We start from the raw sequence: 18,831 nt of genomic DNA on the forward strand, positions 1-18,831 counted from the left end.
CGGGGTCCGAAGTTGTATCCTGGTTTAATTACATGGCCTTGCCCCCTTCATCAGAGTGGATGAAAGCCCATCAGATAGGCTAGGGAGGACTAAAGATGACATGTGGGTGAGTGGCGGTGCATTTCCAGACTCCAAGGTACACAGCCGAAGGACATTGTCAATGACAGCCCTGGTTTTATTTATTGGAAAGAAGGAAATACCGCGCTCCTAACAAAAATTAAACCCTAACCTAAAAAGCAGCAACTAATATATGAAATACACACATATATAATCAAAACAGGAAACGTAATAGTTGCGCTAGTTTTATTTATGTTCCTCATTCACAAGCTTTGGTTTCTTGATGCCATTTGGGCTTTTATAGCAGTTCACCCTCCATTTTGATGAAGGGGCATGACCATGGTGACATTTCTCCTTTTGCTACCTAAAGAGAGTGCTTCCAGTTGGTGTGACCTGTGTTCCATTGGTAGAACCACTGGTGTTCAATTGGTGGAACCATTGGTGTTCCATCGGTGGAAACAGTGGTGTTCCATCGGTGGAAACAGTGGTGTTCCATCGGTGGAAACATTGGTGTTCCATCGGTGGAAACATTGGTGTTCCAGTGGTGGAAACATTGGTGTTCCATCGGAGGAAACATTGGTGTTCCAGTGGTGGAAACATTGGTGTTCCATTGGTGGACACATTGGTGTTCCATTGGTGGAAACATTGGTGTTCCATTGGTGGAAACATTGGTGTTCCAGTGGTGGAAACATTGGTGTTCCATTGGTAGAACCACTGGTGTTCAATTGGTGGAACCATTGGTGTTCCATCGGTGGAAACATTGGTGTTCCATCGGTGGAAACATTGGTGTTCCAGTGGTGGAAACATTGGTGTTCCATCGGTGGAAACATTGGTGTTCCATCGGTGGAAACATTGGTGTTCCAGTGGTGGAAACATTGGTGTTCCATTGGAGGAAACATTGGTGTTCCATTGGAGGAAACATTGGTGTTCCAGTGGTGGAAACATTGGTGTTCCAGTGGTGGAAACATTGGTGTTCCATTGGTGGAAACATTGGTGTTCCAGTGGTGGAAACATTGGTGTTCCATTGGTAGAACCACTGGTGTTCAATTGGTGGAACCATTGGTGTTCCATCGGTGGAACCACTGGTGTTCCATCGGTGGAAACATTGGTGTTCCATCGGTGGAAACATTGGTGTTCCAGTGGTGGAAACATTGGTGTTCCAGTGGTGGAAACATTGGTGTTCCATTGGAGGAAACATTGGTGTTCCATTGGAGGAAACATTGGTGTTCCAGTGGTGGAAACATTGGTGTTCCAGTGGTGGAAACATTGGTGTTCCATTGGTGGAAACATTGGTGTTCCAGTGGTGGAAACATTGGTGTTCCATTGGTGGAAACATTGGTGTTCCAGTGGTGGAAACATTGGTGTTCCGTTGGTGGAAACATTGGTGTTCCAGTGGTGGAAACATTGGTGTTCCATTGGAGGAAACATTGGTGTTCCAGTGGTGGAAACATTGGTGTTCCAGTGGTGGAAACATTGGTGTTCCAGTGGTGGAAACATTGGTGTTCCATTGGTGGAAACATTGGTGTTCCATTGGTGGAAACATTGGTGTTCCATTGGTGGAAACATTGGTGTTCCATTGGTGGAAACATTGGTGTTCCAGTTGTGGAAACATTGGTGTTCAATTGGTGTTCCAGTGGTGGAGCCATTGCTGGAACCATTGGTGGAGCCATTGCTGGAACCATTGGTGTTCAATTGGTGTTCCAGTGGTGGAGCCATTGCTGGAACCATTGGTGTTCAATTGGTGTTCCAGTGGTGGAGCCATTGCTGGAACCATTGGTGGAACCATTGGTGTTCAATTGGTGTTCCAGTAGAAGGATTTTTCCTGGTGATATGTCCTGATCAAGTCACTTTAGGTGGAACCTTTACTATTTTTATCTAGCAGAAGGTCTTTCTATCTGAATTCTCCAGTGTGCTGTTTTGTGTCTGGATCCTGGGGAACGGGTTTATGTGTTGGCTAGTCATCCATGGATTATATCATTAAATATTAGATGAATTCGGACACCTGCTGAAGAAGAATAACCTGATCTGTGGAAAATTAGGGTCTGATTCCTCATCTCTTACCCTCTCTTTTTATTTGTGGTGATTGGGGCCAGAGGCCTCTGACAGCTGAAAACATAAAGTGTTAATGGTTAGACAGGACAAAGAGCGACAACGATTGGCGGTGATCAGAATGACGGCATTGGAAGAGACATTTATGGTGACTACATTGGTGATTGAGATATTCCACTCATATATATCGGAAGACAGTTCTCATCCATGGGACGCCCCGTTGAGGGGGTCATACTCGACATTCCCAGGACGGGGTCGTCGGGTTCATCCTATCCACTGCGAGGAGTAATCAGTATCGCATTACAGTGCATGCGCTCTTTATACGGGAATTCCCCTCTAGAGGATGCTAAAGGTATGGTGGCTCCGCATTGGCCGCCTCAGTCATTGGATGATATATGGTGTACTCTACCTGGTTACACATCGTCATCGCGTTGCTGTTACAGAAATGGCAGCCAGAACGTGATAGGAAGAGGAGAAAAAGGTTTGCGAGTGGCGTGAGCCGCATCCCAGGATCATGCATGCTGCATACTGCCTCCCGGGAGCGCTCGAGGCTCTGATATCATAGAAATGTTCTTTAATATCGCTCTTCCGCATTTCTTCTCTCTCTCTCCGAGTTGGAGCTTCCGCTCCGTGTTATTGTCACCCGCTCCGTCCGCCTACTGCATGTCGGGTGTCTGTGCTACCGAAGAATTTCCTGGCGTGACGTCCCAGGTGCCAAGACGTGGCTTGTGCCCAGAGTCTGCCCCCCCCGCAACTCCTGCCCCTAACTGCCCGGGTCAGACGAATGTCTCTGAGGGGTCCTCAAGTCCAGAGGGTCCTCCAGGTTCCCGGGAAGAGACAGGCGCCGGGAGCTGGATGCTCCTTCAACGTTCAGAGTGTGGGGCGCCAGCGGCATTTCACACATTTTGTACTTTACGCCCTCCGTGTCTTGGCGATCATAAACCTGAAAGAGAGAGGGAGAGTCAGGAAATCCCCCCCCGCAGGTCGCCACGTTCATAAATATTAGTACATATGGATTGCAGGAAATACTCTGTAGACATGGCCACCATCAGAAATCACAGGGCCTCCTATGGCCTCTCTGTCAGAACCCTTGCGCCACGCCCCCCCCCCCCCCCCCCGACCTCCTCCAGGATTCCCTACTAATCTAGTGGGGGAAGTGTTTCCTTATATTCCCTGGTGGTTTAGTAGGGCACTCTATGAAAAGGTCCCCCACTTACCTTCCCTGCAGACCTGTGCGACTCTCTCTTCACATACTGGCTGCGCGCACCACAGCGCGCCACTACTATGACCGCAGTGCCAGTTCCACCCAACAGGTCTGATGACTGAGCTGTGAGGCGTCCAATAGGATGTCTTGTAGCACAGATCAGCCTGCACCTGCCTGCTTCTGCCAGCATCTGATTGGACGCTGGGCAGAGGTGGCAAGACAGGGAGACGTCATTCAGCATAACTCTCACGCTAGGCTCCTGACCATAACCCTAAACCTCTCCCGATAACCCTAAACCTCTAACGTTCTCCCCATGACTATAACTCTATATATCTAACCAGAACCCTAACTTTACCCCTAGTCCTCTTCCATAACTCTACCCCCTCCCCCCACCCTTAACCCTAAATGTAACTTTAACCCTTTCTCATAACCCTAACTCTAATCCTAACCCTAATGCCGCGTACACAACGGACTTTCGGCGGAGTACGGACGGACTTTCTGAAGGAACGGACTTGGCCACACAAACCAAAGTCCAACGGATTAGAACGTGATGACCTATGACCGGACCGTATGACCGGACTAGAATAAGGAAGTTCATAGCCAGTAGCTGCCTTAGAGTCGGTTTTCAAACATGTTCTATTTCTAAAGTCCTCCAGATTTTTGGACAGCAAAGGTCCCATGGAGCCCACACACGATTTAATTGTCCGCCGGATTCGTTCCTTCGGACCTTTGCCGCCGAAAAGTCCGGTCGTGTGTACGCGGCATGACTCTAAACCTCTGCCCATGATCCTGACCCACTAAATCTAAATGGTAACCCTCTCGCCTTACCCTCAGTTTAATCTCTCATTTTTAATGTCCTCGTATTGTTCAGTCTGTAGAGAGGGAGATGAATTCAGATGCTACATGCAGAAGGTGCAGACATATATATATATATAAGACCCCCTCCAATGTCACATTAGGGTCACAAGGATGTGGTGGGGTCACCACACAGGAAATTGTGCGTTCAGAGGTGGACTGACCATTCGGGCACTCTCCTCGAGGGCCTGGGGCCAGTAGCGGGGCCCCATGAGAGGCTCCTCGTACCTTTCATAGGCATGACAAGGAGAAACCATAGAGGAGGCTAACCAGGAGCTTGGGATAAGGGAAGAGATCCCCGAGAGGAGGAGCGGGCATAGTGGGCAATCCCCCATCCTTGTGCCACATGCTGGAAAAAGTTCCCGGAAACTCATTCATGTATTTCCTTTCCATTCCCTCAGAGGAAACCTCCAGATGTGCCGTCTGTGCCTGTGGTGAGGGTGGCAGTGCCGGCTGTGTGCCTGGACAGGAACTCGCTCCTTCTCTCTTACCCCACTTCTCCCCCCCTTGTCTCTCTTTTTCTCAAACCCCCTCTCTTTTACCCTCACCCTCCTCTCTCTCTCTCACCCCCCTCCTCTCTCCCTCACCCCCCCTCTCACCTACTCTCTGTCACCCCATTATCTGTCTGCCCCCCTCTCCTCTCACCCCTCTTTTTCTCTCTCTTTCTCAACCCCCCTACTCCAATCCCCTTATCTCTTTCCTCTCTCTCACTCTCACCCCCTCTCTCTCACCTAGACTTTCTCTCCCCCCACTATTTATCTTCCTCACCCCCTCTCTCTCCCTCTCACCCTCACTCTCCCTGTCACCCCCTTCTCCCACCCCCAGTCTTTCTCCCCACTCTATCTTATCCCCTCCCTCTTCCTCACCCCCCTCTCTCTCTCCCTTTCACCCCTTACTCTCCCTGTCACCCCCTTCTCTCTCCCTCTCACCCCCTCTCTTTCCCTCTCACCCCCCTCTCTCTCCCTCTCTCTCCCACTCACCCCCTCACTCTCCCTCTCGCCCCCTTCTCTCTCTCACCCCCCTCACTCCCCCTCCCTCTCACCCCCCCTCTCTCCCTCTCACCCCTCACTCTCCCTCTCACCCCCCTCTCTCTCCCTCTCTCTCCCACTCACCCCCTCACTCTCCCTCTCGCCCCCTTCTCTCTCTCACCCCCCTCACTCCCCCTCCCTCTCACCCCCCCTCTCTCCCTCTCACCCCTCACTCTCCCTCTCACCCCTCTCTCCCTCTCACCCCCTTCTCTCTCTCACCCCCCTAACTCTCCCTCTCACACCCCCCCACTCTCTCTCTCACCCCCTCACACCCCCTTTTCTATCTCTCTCACCCCTCGTTCTCACCTCCCTCTCTCCCCTTCCTCCATCGCTCTCCTACTTTCTCCCCCCCCCCCCCCATCTCTCTCTCCCTCTCCTCTCTTCTGTCTCTATCCTTCCACTCTCTCTTTTTTAGTTTCTGTCATATTTCAGATTATCAGTAAAAAATGTGCTCTGTCAGGAATGATTTCCCATTTTTTCTCAGTGTAAAAAATAAATTGTGTGTGTGTGTGGAAGGGGGGTTGGCAACCCTGGCAGGTAGGAGCTGAATGGGGGCCTAATGGGTGCCCAAGTCAATTAACCCCTCAATCATCGGGAATGTTTACTGTACTCTGCAACCAGCAGGCACTACCTACAGCCCCGAAACCCAGACCCAACTTTTACCGTGGCACACTGAGCATGCCACGCTTCTTTCTCTGCCATTAGGGCCCCAATTATGATCTTTCACACAGGCCAACAACTGCTTTCATACAATGCCCCCGGGTTGAGTCACGAAGATGGTTGCTGCGCGGCGCCCTTCGTCAAACCTGAAAGTGCCCGCTGGCCTCTACGCAAAGAAGCTGGGAACTTCCATGCAGGCTTTGGTGTGGTAGATATTTAAATGCCCTGTCTATGCAAAAACCAAATGAGCAGGCTCGTGGAGTTTCCCAGAGGCATGGTTGGGAAGCCGCCAGGTGCCTGACAGGTTGGCTGCCACCTTTGAACCTGTAAGGTGCCCGTTCTTGGACATAAGGGTTCTGATGGGCCCTTGTGTGCAGCTGAGCTGCAATATGTGAAGGATGGCGTCTACGAATGTCATGGTGAGCAGTGCGATATGTAGCTGGGGCTCTGTGTGGGTGTGGCTTGAGTGTGGGGGCGAGGACACAGGGGGCCCCATATTCTCCTGTTGCCCCAGGGGGGGGGGGGGGGCCCATGAGTTGTCAGTCCGCCCCTGGATGCGTTTCGATCTCTGGGTGGGGGGAGGGGGTGTCACACTGTACCTGAGAAGAAGATGCCAGTGTCGGGTCTGCACACGGCGGGCAGCTGGACATCTGCGGGGGGGAGGAGACGGCGCTGTAGGCGGGGGGCCCCAGGACCATCTGCTTCTGCAGTAACTGCATGATGGTGTTTATATCGTTCACCATGCGGCTCTCCAGCCTGGGGAGGAAACAGAGGCAAACCGTGAGAATGTGGACTGCCAATCAGGCGGGACATACCGGGGAAAGGGGAGGAGACAAGAGGATGGGGAGGAGGCATTTAAAGCAGGGGTGGAGCATACAGCATCATGAGAGATACACGGCTGGGATTGATCTATATATGAGAACGGAGCGGAGTACACAGGAAGAATGTATAATAAGGAGGAATAGACACAAAGCAGGGGAGGATGTATTTAAAGCAGGGGCGGAGCCTAGAGGATCATGGGAGACACGGAGAAGGGGGGAGTACACAACATCCTGGGAAACACAGGGCAGGAAATTATATACGCTGTGTATATTTATATACATGATATTGCCAAAAGTATTGGGAAACCTGCTTTTACATGCACATGAACTTTAATGGCTCCCCCAGTCTTAGCCTGTAGGGTTCAATATTGAGTTGGCCCTTTGCATCTATAACAGCTTCACCTCTTCTGGGGAGGCCATCCACAAGGTTTAGGAGGATGTCTATGGGGATGTTTGACCATTCTTCCAGAAGAGCATTTGTGAGGTTAGGCACTGATGTTGGATGAGAAGGCCTGGCTCGCAGTCTCCGCTCTAATTCACCCCAAATGTGTTCTATCGGGTTGAGGTCAGAACTCTGTGCAGGCCAGTCAAGTTCCCCCCACCCCAAACTTGCTCATCCATGTCTTTATACACCTTGCTGGAGGCTTGAGACTGGAGATGTAGGGGGCGGGGGAGGGGGGGGGGACCAGGACTGGAATCAGAAACAAGGGGGACAGGTACAAGGCGTGATCAGAAATAAAACTCAGGACTCTGTGCAGGCCAGTCAAGTTCCACCTCATACTCGCTCATCCATGTCTTTATGGACCTTGCTTTGTGCACTGGTCCAAACCATTCGGTGGAGGGGGGAATTATGGTGTGGGGGTGTTTGGTGGAGGAGGGGGGATTATGGAATGGGGGGATTATGGTGTGGGGGGTTGTTTTTCTGGGGTTGGGCTTGGCCCCTTAGTTTCAGTGATGGGAACTCTTAAGGCGTCAGCTTACCAAGACGTTTTGGACAATTTCATGCTCCCAACTTTGTGGGAACAGTTTGGGGACGGCCTCTTCCCGTTCCAACATGACTGCCCACCAATGTACAAAGCAAGGTCCATGAAGACATGGATGAGCGCATTTGGGATGGAGGAACCTGACTGGCCTGCACCTCAACCCGATAGAACACCTTTGTGATGAATTAGAGCAGAGACTGCGAGACAAACCTTCTTGTCCAACATCAGTGCCTGACCTCAAAAATGCACTTCTGGAAAAATGGTCAAACATCCCAATAGACACCCTCCTAAACCTTGTGGACGGCCTTCCCAGAAGAGGTGAACCTGTTATAGCTGCAAAGGGTGGAGCCAACTCAATATTGAACCCGACGGACTAAGACTGGGATGGCATTAAATTTCACGTGTGTGTAAAGGCAGGTGTCCCAATACTTTTGGGAATATAGTGTATAATGTATACTACATACTCCCCTCCCTATATATAGAGAGGTGAGTGAGCAGTAGGAAGGAGAATATTTACAATATATGGCAAAGAGGAGGAGACAAAACTTTGGGGGAGGATGTATCTAAAGCAGAGGCAGAGCCTACGGGAACATGGGAGACATGGGGAAGGGGTGGATCTATTTAAAGGAGAGGGTGGAGAGTGAACAGGAAGAGGGGGTGGGGCATATGGTAAAATTAGGAGGAGACACTGTGAAGAGGTGGGGTTATCTAGAAGGGGTCGTGGAAGGCTGGGTGGGGCTAGCTGGAGCTTACAGGAACAAGGGGAGGAGCTACAAGGCATGGGAGGGTGCATCTAAAAGAAAAGAAAGGAGGGTGGGGAGTACACAGGAAAAGAAGGCGGATGTACAGGACAAGGGGAGGAGTCAGGGTGAAGAAGGGATATTTAAAGGATAATGGTCCAGGGTGGAGTGTGCATAGGGGGTGAGGGGAGAATAGGAGGATGAGGGGGGAGGAGTCAATTAGAAGGCGGGTTCGTAAAGTGTACGTGCACATGATGGAAATCCTCTCGCACCTGTTCAGCTGTTTCTGCAGTTGGTCCAGCCGGTTCCCCAATTCACATTTTTGGCGGCGGCCTATGGAAGGCACAGGAGCGCTGATGGTGGAGTGGGTGGGGATGGTGCATCGCGGCAGCTCCTGGTACTGACGGCCACTGCGGTCTCCCCAAAAGCTGAAGATGTTCGACACCCCAGAAAACGCTCCTGCCGTGATGGGAGAGAGAAGTGGTCTTATTATTTGTAGGACGAGTCACCCTCATCACCCTCTCCGCCGCCGCCAATTTCCACACTTCACTGGGAGCAAATTTTGGGTAGGGGGGGGGGGTAAATGGACGATGGTGGTCAGTGATTAATAGGTGTTATCTACATTCGTTGTCTGCCATTAGGTTGGATGCCCATCTTCCTGTATGGGTTACGAGTCATACATTTGAACAGAATTTCAAAATATTTATCCAAAATTTTGGTAAATTTTGGTAAAGCCAGTTTCATCCAACCCCAGCAGCCAAAAATAAATAGAGATAAAACCAAATCTAGATTCTAGTACGGAGGTTCTGGAGTGGTTCCCCTGTGGAGAGACCTGTGTGAGGGGTCGTACTTTCCATTAATACTTATAAAGACGAACAAACGTTCTTCTTCCAATTGGGGGAAATGTTTCCACATTTGTGGGTTCTGCAATCCTCATCTTAGTCACAAGAAGTCTCTTTATTAATGGTAAATGTGCCATTAGGTTGGATGCCCGTCTTCCTATACGGGTTAAAGTCATACATTTTAACAGAATTTCAAAACATTTCTCCAAAATTTTGGTAAATTTTGGTAATTTTTGGTAAAGCCAGTTTCATCCAACCCCAGCAGCCAAAAATAAATAGAGATAAAACCAAATCTAGATTCTAGTACGGAGGTTCTGGGGTGGTACCCCTGTGGAGAGACCTGTGTGGGGGGGTCGTACTTTCCATTAATACTTATAAAGACGAACAAACGTTCTTCTTCCAATTGGGGGAAATGTTTCCACATTTGTGGGTTCTGCAATCCTCATCTTAGTCACAAGAAGTCTCCTCTGGGATCTTTATTAATGGTAAATGGCAACAGGGAGGACAGGGCAGGTTGGAACCCCTCCCCCCCCCCCCCACATACCTGACAGGTGATTGCACACGTCCCCGGTGCCTTGCTCTGCGTCTCCCTCCCCCGCACTCGGTGCGGCGAAGTTGCTGCACGTTGCCCTGGTCGGGGACAGCTCCACCGTGCTGGACAGTGGTGCCGGCTGCTCGTCGTCACTGGACGAGGAGCTGGAGGAGCCGCTGCTGTGCTGTTCACCCCAACTCTTGTCCTCGGGGGCCAGGTTGTTCTCGCTCAGCCGGCTTGTCCTTTGACCTTTCTTGAGCTCCCCGGCGTTCTTGGCATCTACGGGAGGAAGTTCTATATTTATGTTTTATTTCTGTCAGCTTCACCTTCTCCATACACAGGCAGACTACTGGCCAGAGAATGCCCATCGGTCAGACGAGTGGAGGGAGTGGTCTGCCTGTGTATGGACAGATTCACCGATAAGGCTCCCATTGGTATCAATGTAGGAAGCTCCGCCCCCTGCTCACCTTTATCCGTCCTTCTGCGGAAAGAGAGTTTCCTCCGTCTCAGCTTGTTGAAGCCGTTATCCGAGTCGCAGCTGGCCGGAGATCCCGGGATCATGTTGGTCTGCAGAAAAAAAGAACTGTCAGAGAGCACTGCCAATACCGGAGACCCCCGTACTGCCTGACTCCAGAGAGCACTGCCAATACCGGAGACCCCCGTACTGCCTGACACCAAAGAGCACTGCCAATACCGGAGACCCCCGTACTGCCTGACTCCAGAGAGCACTGCCAATACCGGAGACCCCCGTACTGCCTGACTCCAGAGAGCACTGCCAATACCGGAGACCCTCGTACTGCCTGACTCCAGAGAGCACTGCCAATACCGGAGACCCCCGTACTGCCTGACACCAGAGAGCACTGCCAATACCGGAGACCCCCGAACTGCCTGACACCAGAGAGCACTGCCAATACCGGAGACCCCCGTACTGCCTGACACCAGAGAGCACTGCCAAAACCGGAGACCTCCGTACTGCCTGACTCCAGAGAGCACTGCCAATACCGGAGACCCCCGTACTGCCTGACTCCAGAGAGCACTGCCAATACCGGAGACCCCCGTACTCCCTGACACCAAAGAGCACTGCCAATACTGGAGACCCCCCTACTGCCTGACTCCAGAGAGCACTGCCAATACCAGAGACCCCCGTACTGCCTGACTCCAGAGAGCACTGCCAACACCGGAGACCCCCGTACTGCCTGACACCAGAGAGCACTGCCAATACCGGAGACCCTCGTACTGCCTGACTCCAGAGAGCACTGCCAATACCGGAGACCCCCGTACTGCCTGACACCAGAGAGCACTGCCAATACCGGAGACCCCCGTACTGCCTGACACCAAAGATCACTGCCAATACCGGAGACCCCCGTACTGCCTGACACCAGAGATCACTGCCAATACCAGAGATCCCCGTACTGCCTGACTCCAGAGAGCACTGCCAATACCGGAGACCCCCGTACTGCCTGACACCAGAGAGCACTGCCAATACCGGAGATCCCCGTACTGCCTGACACCAGAGAGCACTGCCAATACCGGAGATCCCCGTACTGCCTGACACCAGAGAGCACTGCCAATACCGGAGATCCCCGTACTGCCTGACACCAGAGAGCACTGCCAATACCGGAGACCCCCGAACTGCCTGACACCAGAGAGCACTGCCAATACCGGAGAACCCCGTACTGCCTGACTCCAGAGAGCACTGCCAATACCGGAGACCCCCGTACTGCCTGACACCAGAGAGCACTGCCAATACCGGAGACCCCCGTACTGCCTGACACCAGAGAGCACTGCCAATACCAGAGACCCCCGTACTGCCTGACACCAGAGAGCACTGCCAATACCGGAGACCCCCGTACTGCCTGATACCAGAGAGCACTGCCAATACTGGAGACCCTCGTACTGCCTGACACCAGAGAGCACTGCCAATACCGGAGAACCTCGTACTGCCTGACTCCAGAGAGCACTGCGAATACCGGAGACCCCCGTACTGCCTGACACCAGAGATCACTGCCAATACCGGAGACCCCCGTACTGCCTGACATCAGAGAGCACTGCCAATACCGGAGACCCCCGTACTGCCTGACATCAGAGAGCACTGCCAATACCGGAGACCCCCGTACTGCCTGACACCAGAGAGCACTGCCAATACCGGAGACCCCCGTACTGCCTGACATCAGAGAGCACTGCCAATACCGGAGACCCCCGTACTGCCTGACACCAGAGAGCACTGCCAATACCGGAGACCCCCGTACTGCCTGACATCAGAGAGCACTGCCAATACCGGAGACCCCCGTACTGCCTGACACCAGAGAGCACTGCCAATACCGGAGAACCCCGTACTGCCTGACACCAGAGAGCACTGCCAATACCGGAGACCCCCGTACTGCCTGACACCAGAGAGCACTGCCAATACCGGAGACCCCCGTACTGCCTGACACCAGAGATCAATGCCAATACCAGAGACCTCCGTACTGCCTGACACCAGAGAGCACTGCAAATACCGGAGACCCCCGTACTGCCTGACACCAGAGAGCACTGCCAATACTGGAGACCCCCGTACTGCCTGACACCAGAGAGCACTGCCAATACCGGAGACCCCCGTACTGCCTGACACCAGAGAGCACTGCAAATACCGGAGACCTCCGTACTGCCTGACTCCAGAGAGCACTGCGAATACCGGAGACCCCCGTACTGCCTGACACCAGAGATCACTGCCAATACCGGAGACCCCCATACTGCCTGACATCAGAGATCACTGCCAATACCAGAGATCCCCGTACTGCCTGACACCAGAGAGCACTGCCAATACCGGAGACCCCCGTACTGCCTGATACCAGAGAGCACTGCCAATACCGGAGAACCTAGTACTGCCTGACTCCAGAGAGCACTGCGAATACCGGAGACCCCCGTACTGCCTGACACCAGAGATCACTGCCAATACCGGAGACCCCCGTACTGCCTGACATCAGAGATCACTGCCAATACCAGAGATCCCCGTACTGCCTGACACCAGAGAGCACTGCCAATACCGGAGATCCCCGTACTGCCTGACACCAGAGAGCACTGCCAATACCGGAGACCCCCGAACTGCCTGACACCAGAGAGCACTGCCAATACCGGAGACCCCCGTACTGCCTGACACCAGAGAGCACTGCGAATACCGGAGACCCCCGTACTGCCTGACACCAGAGATCACTGCCAATACCGGAGACCCCCGTACTGCCTGACATCAGAGATCACTGCCAATACCGGAGATCCCCGTACTGCCTGACACCAGAGAGCACTGCCAATACCGGAGACCCCCGAACTGCCTGACACCAGAGATCACTGCCAATACCGGAGACCCCCGTACTACCTGACACCAGAGATCACTGCCAATACCAGAGATCCCCGTACTGCCGGACACCAGAGAGCACTGCCAATACCGGAGACCGCCGAACTGCCTGACACCAGAGAGCACTGCCAATACCGGAGACCCCCGTACTGCCTGACACCAGAGAGCACTGCCAAAACCGGAGACCTCCGTACTGCCTGACACCAGAGAGCACTGCCAATACCGGAGACCCCCGTACTGCCTGACACCAGAGAGCACTGCCAATACCGGAGACCCCCGTACTGCCTGACTCCAGAGAGCACTGCCAATACCGGAGACCCCCGTACTGCCTGACTCCAGAGAGCACTGCCAATACCGGAGACCCCCGTACTGCCTGACACCAAAGAGCACTGCCAATACTGGAGACCCCCGTACTGCCTGACTCCAGAGAGCACTGCCAATACCGGAGACCCCCGTACTGCCTGACACCAGAGAGCACTGCCAATACCGGAGACCCTCGTACTGCCTGACTCCAGAGAGCACTGCCAATACCGGAGACCCCCGTACTGCCTGACACCAGAGAGCACTGCCAATACCGGAGACCCCCGTACTGCCTGACACCAAAGATCACTGCCAATACCGGAGACCCCCGTACTGCCTGACACCAGAGAGCACTGCCAATACCGGAGACCCCCGTACTGCCTGACTCCAGAGAGCACTGCCAATACCGGAGACCCCCGTACTGCCTGACACCAGAGAGCACTGCCAATACTGGAGATCCCCGTACTGCCTGACACCAGAGAGCACTGCCAATACCGGAGATCCCCGTACTGCCTGACACCAGAGAGCACTGCCAATACCGGAGACCCCCGAACTGCCTGACACCAGAGATCACTGCCAATACCGGAGACCCCCGTACTACCTGAAACCAGAGATCACTGCCAATACCAGAGATCCCCGTACTGCCGGACACCAGAAAGCACTGCCAATACCGGAGACCCCCGTACTGCCTGACACCAGAGAGCACTGCCAATTCCGGAGTCCCCCGTACTGCCTGACACCAGAGAGCACTGCCAATACCGGAGACCCCCGTACTGCCTGACACCAGAGAGCACTGCCAATACCGGAGACCCCCGTACTGCCTGACACCAGAGAGCACTGCAAATACCGGAGACCCCCGTACTGCCTGACACCAGAGATCAATGCCAATACCAGAGACCCCCGTACTGCCTGACATCAGAGAGCACTGCCAATACCGGAGACCCCCGTACTGCCTGACACCAGAGAGCACTGCCAATACCGGAGACCCCCGTACTGCCTGACATCAGAGAGCACTGCCAATACCGGAGACCCCCGTACTGCCTGACACCAGAGAGCACTGCCAATACCAGAGATCCCCGTACTGCCTGACACCAGAGAGCACTGCCAATACCGGAGACCCCCGTACTGCCGGACACCAGAGAGCACTGCCAATACCGGAGACCCCCGTACTGCCTGACACATCAGAGAGCACTGCCAATACCGGAGACCCCCGTACTGCCTGACACCAGAGAGCACTGCCAATACCAGAGACCCCCGTACTGCCTGACACCAGAGAGCACTGCCAATACCGGAGACCCCCGTACTGCCTGATACCAGAGAGCACTGCCAATACTGGAGACCCTCGTACTGCCTGACACCAGAGAGCACTGCCAATACCGGAGAACCTCGTACTGCCTGACTCCAGAGAGCACTGCGAATACCGGAGACCCCCGTACTGCCTGACACCAGAGATCACTGCCAATACCGGAGACCCCCGTACTGCCTGACACCAGAGAGCACTGCCAATACCGGAGACCCCCGTACTGCCTGACATCAGAGAGCACTGCAAATACCGGAGACCCCCGTACTGCCTGACACCAGAGATCACTGCCAATACCAGAGACCCCCGTACTGCCTGACATCAGAGAGCACTGCCAATACCGGAGACCCCCGTACTGCCTGACATCAGAGAGCACTGCCAATACCGGAGACCCCCGTACTGCCTGACACCAGAGAGCACTGCCAATACCGGAGACCCCCATACTGCCTGACACCAGAGATCACTGCCAATACCGGAGACCCCCATACTGCCTGACATCAGAGAGCACTGCAAATACCGGAGACCCCCGTACTGCCTGACACCAGAGAGCACTGCCAATACCGGAGACCCCCGTACTGCCTGACATCAGAGAGCACTGCCAATACCGGAGACCCCCGTACTGCCTGACACCAGAGATCACTGCCAATACCAGAGATCCCCGTACTGCCTGACACCAGAGAGCACTGCCAATACCGGAGACCCCCGTACTGCCTGACACCAGAGAGCACTGCCAATACCGGGGACCCCCATACTGCCTGACACCAGAGAGCACTGCCAATACCGGAGACCCCGTACTGCCTGATACCAGAGAGCACTGCCAATACTGGAGACCCTCGTACTGCCTGACACCAGAGAGCACTGCCAATACCGGAGAACCCCGTACTGCCTGACACCAGAGAGCACTGCCAATACCGGAGACCCCCGTACTGCCTGACATCAGAGATCACTGCCAATACCAGAGATCCCCGTACTGCCTGACACCAGAGAGCACTGCCAATACCGGAGACCCCCATACTGCCTGACACCAGAGAGCACTGCCAATACCGGAGACCCCCGTACTGCCTGACACCAGAGAGCACTGCCAATACCGGAGACCCCTGTACTGCCTGACACCAGAGAGCACTGCCAATACCGGAGACCCCCGTACTGCCTGATACCAGAGAGCACTGCCAATACCGGAGACACCCGTACTGCCTGACTCCAGAGAGCACTGCCAATACCGGAGACCCTCGTGCTGCCTGACTCCAGAGAGCACTGCCAATACCGGAGACCCTCGTACTGCCTGACTCCAGAGAGCACTGCCAATACCGGAGACCCCCGTACTGCCTGACACCAGAGAGCACTGCCAATACCGGAGACCCCCGTACTGCCTGACACCAGAGAGACCTTCCATAGAGAACAGAGGATATTCGGCACACTTACATCTCGGAGGTTGAAGGTGATTTCCAGGCTGGACCAGAAATAGTCGGAGAATTCTGGGTACATGTCCAGGACCTCCAGCAGGTCCTCGCGGTGAATCTTGTGCAGGTCGCAGTAGGTCAGGGCGCGGACGTCGGCGTTGGACTTCCCAGGACGAGCGTAGAGATTGATGGGCTCCCCGAATATGTCATTCTTACCTGCAACCAATCAGAGAAGATCGATTACTAAGTTAAGCCGAAAAAATAACGTTTTTTTTTTTTTACCCGTTTGTGAGAGTTGAACAGACGCCATCTCTTACTGTACATTTCCTCAGCAAATTCTTCCAAAATCTCCTTTTTAATAAAGAAGCAATTATCCGAGCCGTGTCTCCAGTCACATCATGTTATGCCAACGGGCGCCATTCACGGAAGCAGATCACATGCGCCCTGCAGGATTCAGGTTTTACCGCGTAAATCCAAAACATTCCGTAAATACCGCATAGAATAGGCGTGAAAGTCAATTCACAAAAGGAAATGAATGCATGCAGGAATTAACCCCTTCAATGATGGGCACCCCCCCTCCTGCCCAGGCCAACTTTCAGCTTTCAGCGCTGTCGCAATTTAAATGACAATTGCGCGGTCATGTGACATTGTACCCAAACAAGAGTTTTATCATTTTGTTCCCACAGATGGAGCTTTCTTTTCTTGGTATTTAATCACCACTGGGATTTTTATTTTTTACTAAACAAATAAAAAAAGAACAAAAAAAAAAAAAAAAAACGTTATCTTGTTTCAGTTATTAAAATTTTGTAAATAAGTATGTTTTCTCCTTCACTGATGGGCACTGATGAGGTGGCACTGGTGAGGTGGCACTGGTGATGAGGCACTAATATGCAGCACTGATAGGCAGCACTGATGGCCATTGATAGGTGGCACTGGCAGGCCGCACTGATGGGCACTTATTGGTGGCACTGATATGCACTGAAAGGCAGCACCAATGGGCACTTATAGATGGCATTGATAGGCAGCACTGATGAGGAGGCACTGGCAGGCATTACTGATGGGCACTGATTGGCATACCTGGTGGTCATGGGTGGGGCATCCCTGGTGGGCATCCTCGGGGGGGGGGGGGGGGGGGGGTGCACTAATAATCAATCAGACCCCTTGTCAGGAGAGCAGCCGATTGGCTCTCCTCTATTTACTGGTGTCTGTCAGTGCGATTGGAGGAGAAGCCGATAAAGAGCTCTTCCTGTTCTGTGATTGGACACAGCTGATCACATGGTTAAAAGCCAATGTCAGAGGCTCTTTACCGAGATTGGAGATGTGGTGTGTCAGACTGACACACCCCACCACCGATCGCCACGCTGTGCACCCCCCCCCACCGCAAACTTCACATCATATGACATCCAGTCAGGATAACTGAACCACTTTCCGGCTCTTATTCTGCTATCTGGTGGGTGGGAAGTGGTTAAGTGTTGGTCCCGGCATGTGATAGTTGAGGAATCGGCAGCTGTCGGCATTCTTAACAACCAGCAAACAACAAGGTTGTTAAGGAGCAGGCGGCCGCCACGTCCTTGGCCAATGAGTCATCAGCTGCCAGCAGGGGTTCCCCACTGACAGCTGAATGTAAACAAAAGAGTTGCAGGAATTGCCCCCAGTCCATACCAGGCCCTTACCCGAGCAGGCAGCTTGGCAAGAGGAGGGGTGGAGGGACAAGTGAGCACCCCCTCCACTCCTGAACCATACCAGGCCACATGCCTTCAACATGCCCCTTCTCCCCATGTTGATGAGGACAAAGGGCCTCTTCCCCACAACCCTGCCCAGTGGGGGTCTGCAGATGGGGGGGCTTATCCGTATCTGGAAGCCCCAAATCTTGGTCCCACCCATGTGAATAAGCATGAGGAATGTAGTACCCCTACTCATTCACCAAAAAAGTGGTAAAAAAAAATGTAAAAAAACACAATAACATTTTTGACAAGTTCTTTATTAAAAAAAAATGTAAAAAATAGAAAAATTGCCCCCCTCCCCCCGTGAAGATCCAACGTTAACTACAGGGAATGCCGGCCGTCCACTCCAGACGATGGCTCCCACTGAATGACGGCTCTGCCACCTCCTGCCACTAAATAAAGGGGCATGGCCATCTGGTGACATCGCCAGATGACCCCACCCCCCCTTGTGACATCATCAACAGGGCATGCTGGGTCAATGACATCACTAAGGGGAGGGGTCACGGGGTGACCCGTCCCTTAGGTTATTTAGCTGTGGGAGGAGGCGGAACTGTAATTCGTTGGATCTACACCGGGGGACAATTTTTTTAAAAAAAAATTGAGTTTTTACATTTTTTAACAACTTTTTGGTGAATGCTCCACACTAATTCACATGGGGGGGGGGGGCGGGATCTAGGCGGGCTCCCTTGTTCCTTCCAGATTCCGATGAGCCCTCCACCAGCAGACACCCACAATCACCAGCCAGGGTTGTGGGGTAGAGGCCCCCCCATATTGAGGGCATGTGGGCTGGTATGGCTTAGGATTAAGGGGGGGGCGTGCTCAGGTAAGGGTCTGGTATGGATTTGGGGGGGGAGGACCCTATGCTGTTTTAAAAAATCATGTGGGAGGGGCCACACTGTTTTTATCCGCCATTTTGAAATGCTGGCAATTTTTTTCTTTACAATTAGCTGCCAGCGGGGAAACCCTGCTGACAGCTGATGACTCATCCGTCGTTAGGAACGTGGC

General features: G+C 53.2%; 1 protein-coding gene across 3 annotated transcripts in view; it reads right to left on the reverse strand.

Annotated features, from left to right (window-relative positions):
- Positions 1–289: 289 nt before the first annotated feature.
- The window catches only part of KCNH2 (potassium voltage-gated channel subfamily H member 2), a 289,789-nt gene continuing 271,247 nt past the window's right edge, over positions 290–18,831 (reverse strand). For 2 of the 3 annotated variants that reach the window (XM_077493653.1, XM_077493655.1), the window contains 6 exons: positions 16,125–16,318; positions 10,239–10,338; positions 9,784–10,065; positions 8,670–8,856; positions 6,453–6,609; positions 290–3,049 (listed from right to left, as the gene is read on the reverse strand). In XM_077493653.1, coding sequence (XP_077349779.1) covers positions 2,870–3,049; positions 6,453–6,609; positions 8,670–8,856; positions 9,784–10,065; positions 10,239–10,338; positions 16,125–16,318 — 1,100 coding nt within the window. In that variant the 3' untranslated portion in view covers positions 290–2,869. The remainder of the gene's footprint in view (positions 3,050–6,452; positions 6,610–8,669; positions 8,857–9,783; positions 10,066–10,238; positions 10,339–16,124; positions 16,319–18,831) is intronic. The other variant, XM_077493654.1, reaches the window with a different exon arrangement.

This window comes from Lithobates pipiens, unplaced genomic scaffold (genome assembly GCF_037356315.1).
Source record: "Lithobates pipiens isolate NorthernLeopardFrog02 unplaced genomic scaffold, aLitPip1_a1.2 Scaffold_19, whole genome shotgun sequence".
NCBI classification, from domain to species: domain Eukaryota; kingdom Metazoa; phylum Chordata; class Amphibia; order Anura; family Ranidae; genus Lithobates; species Lithobates pipiens.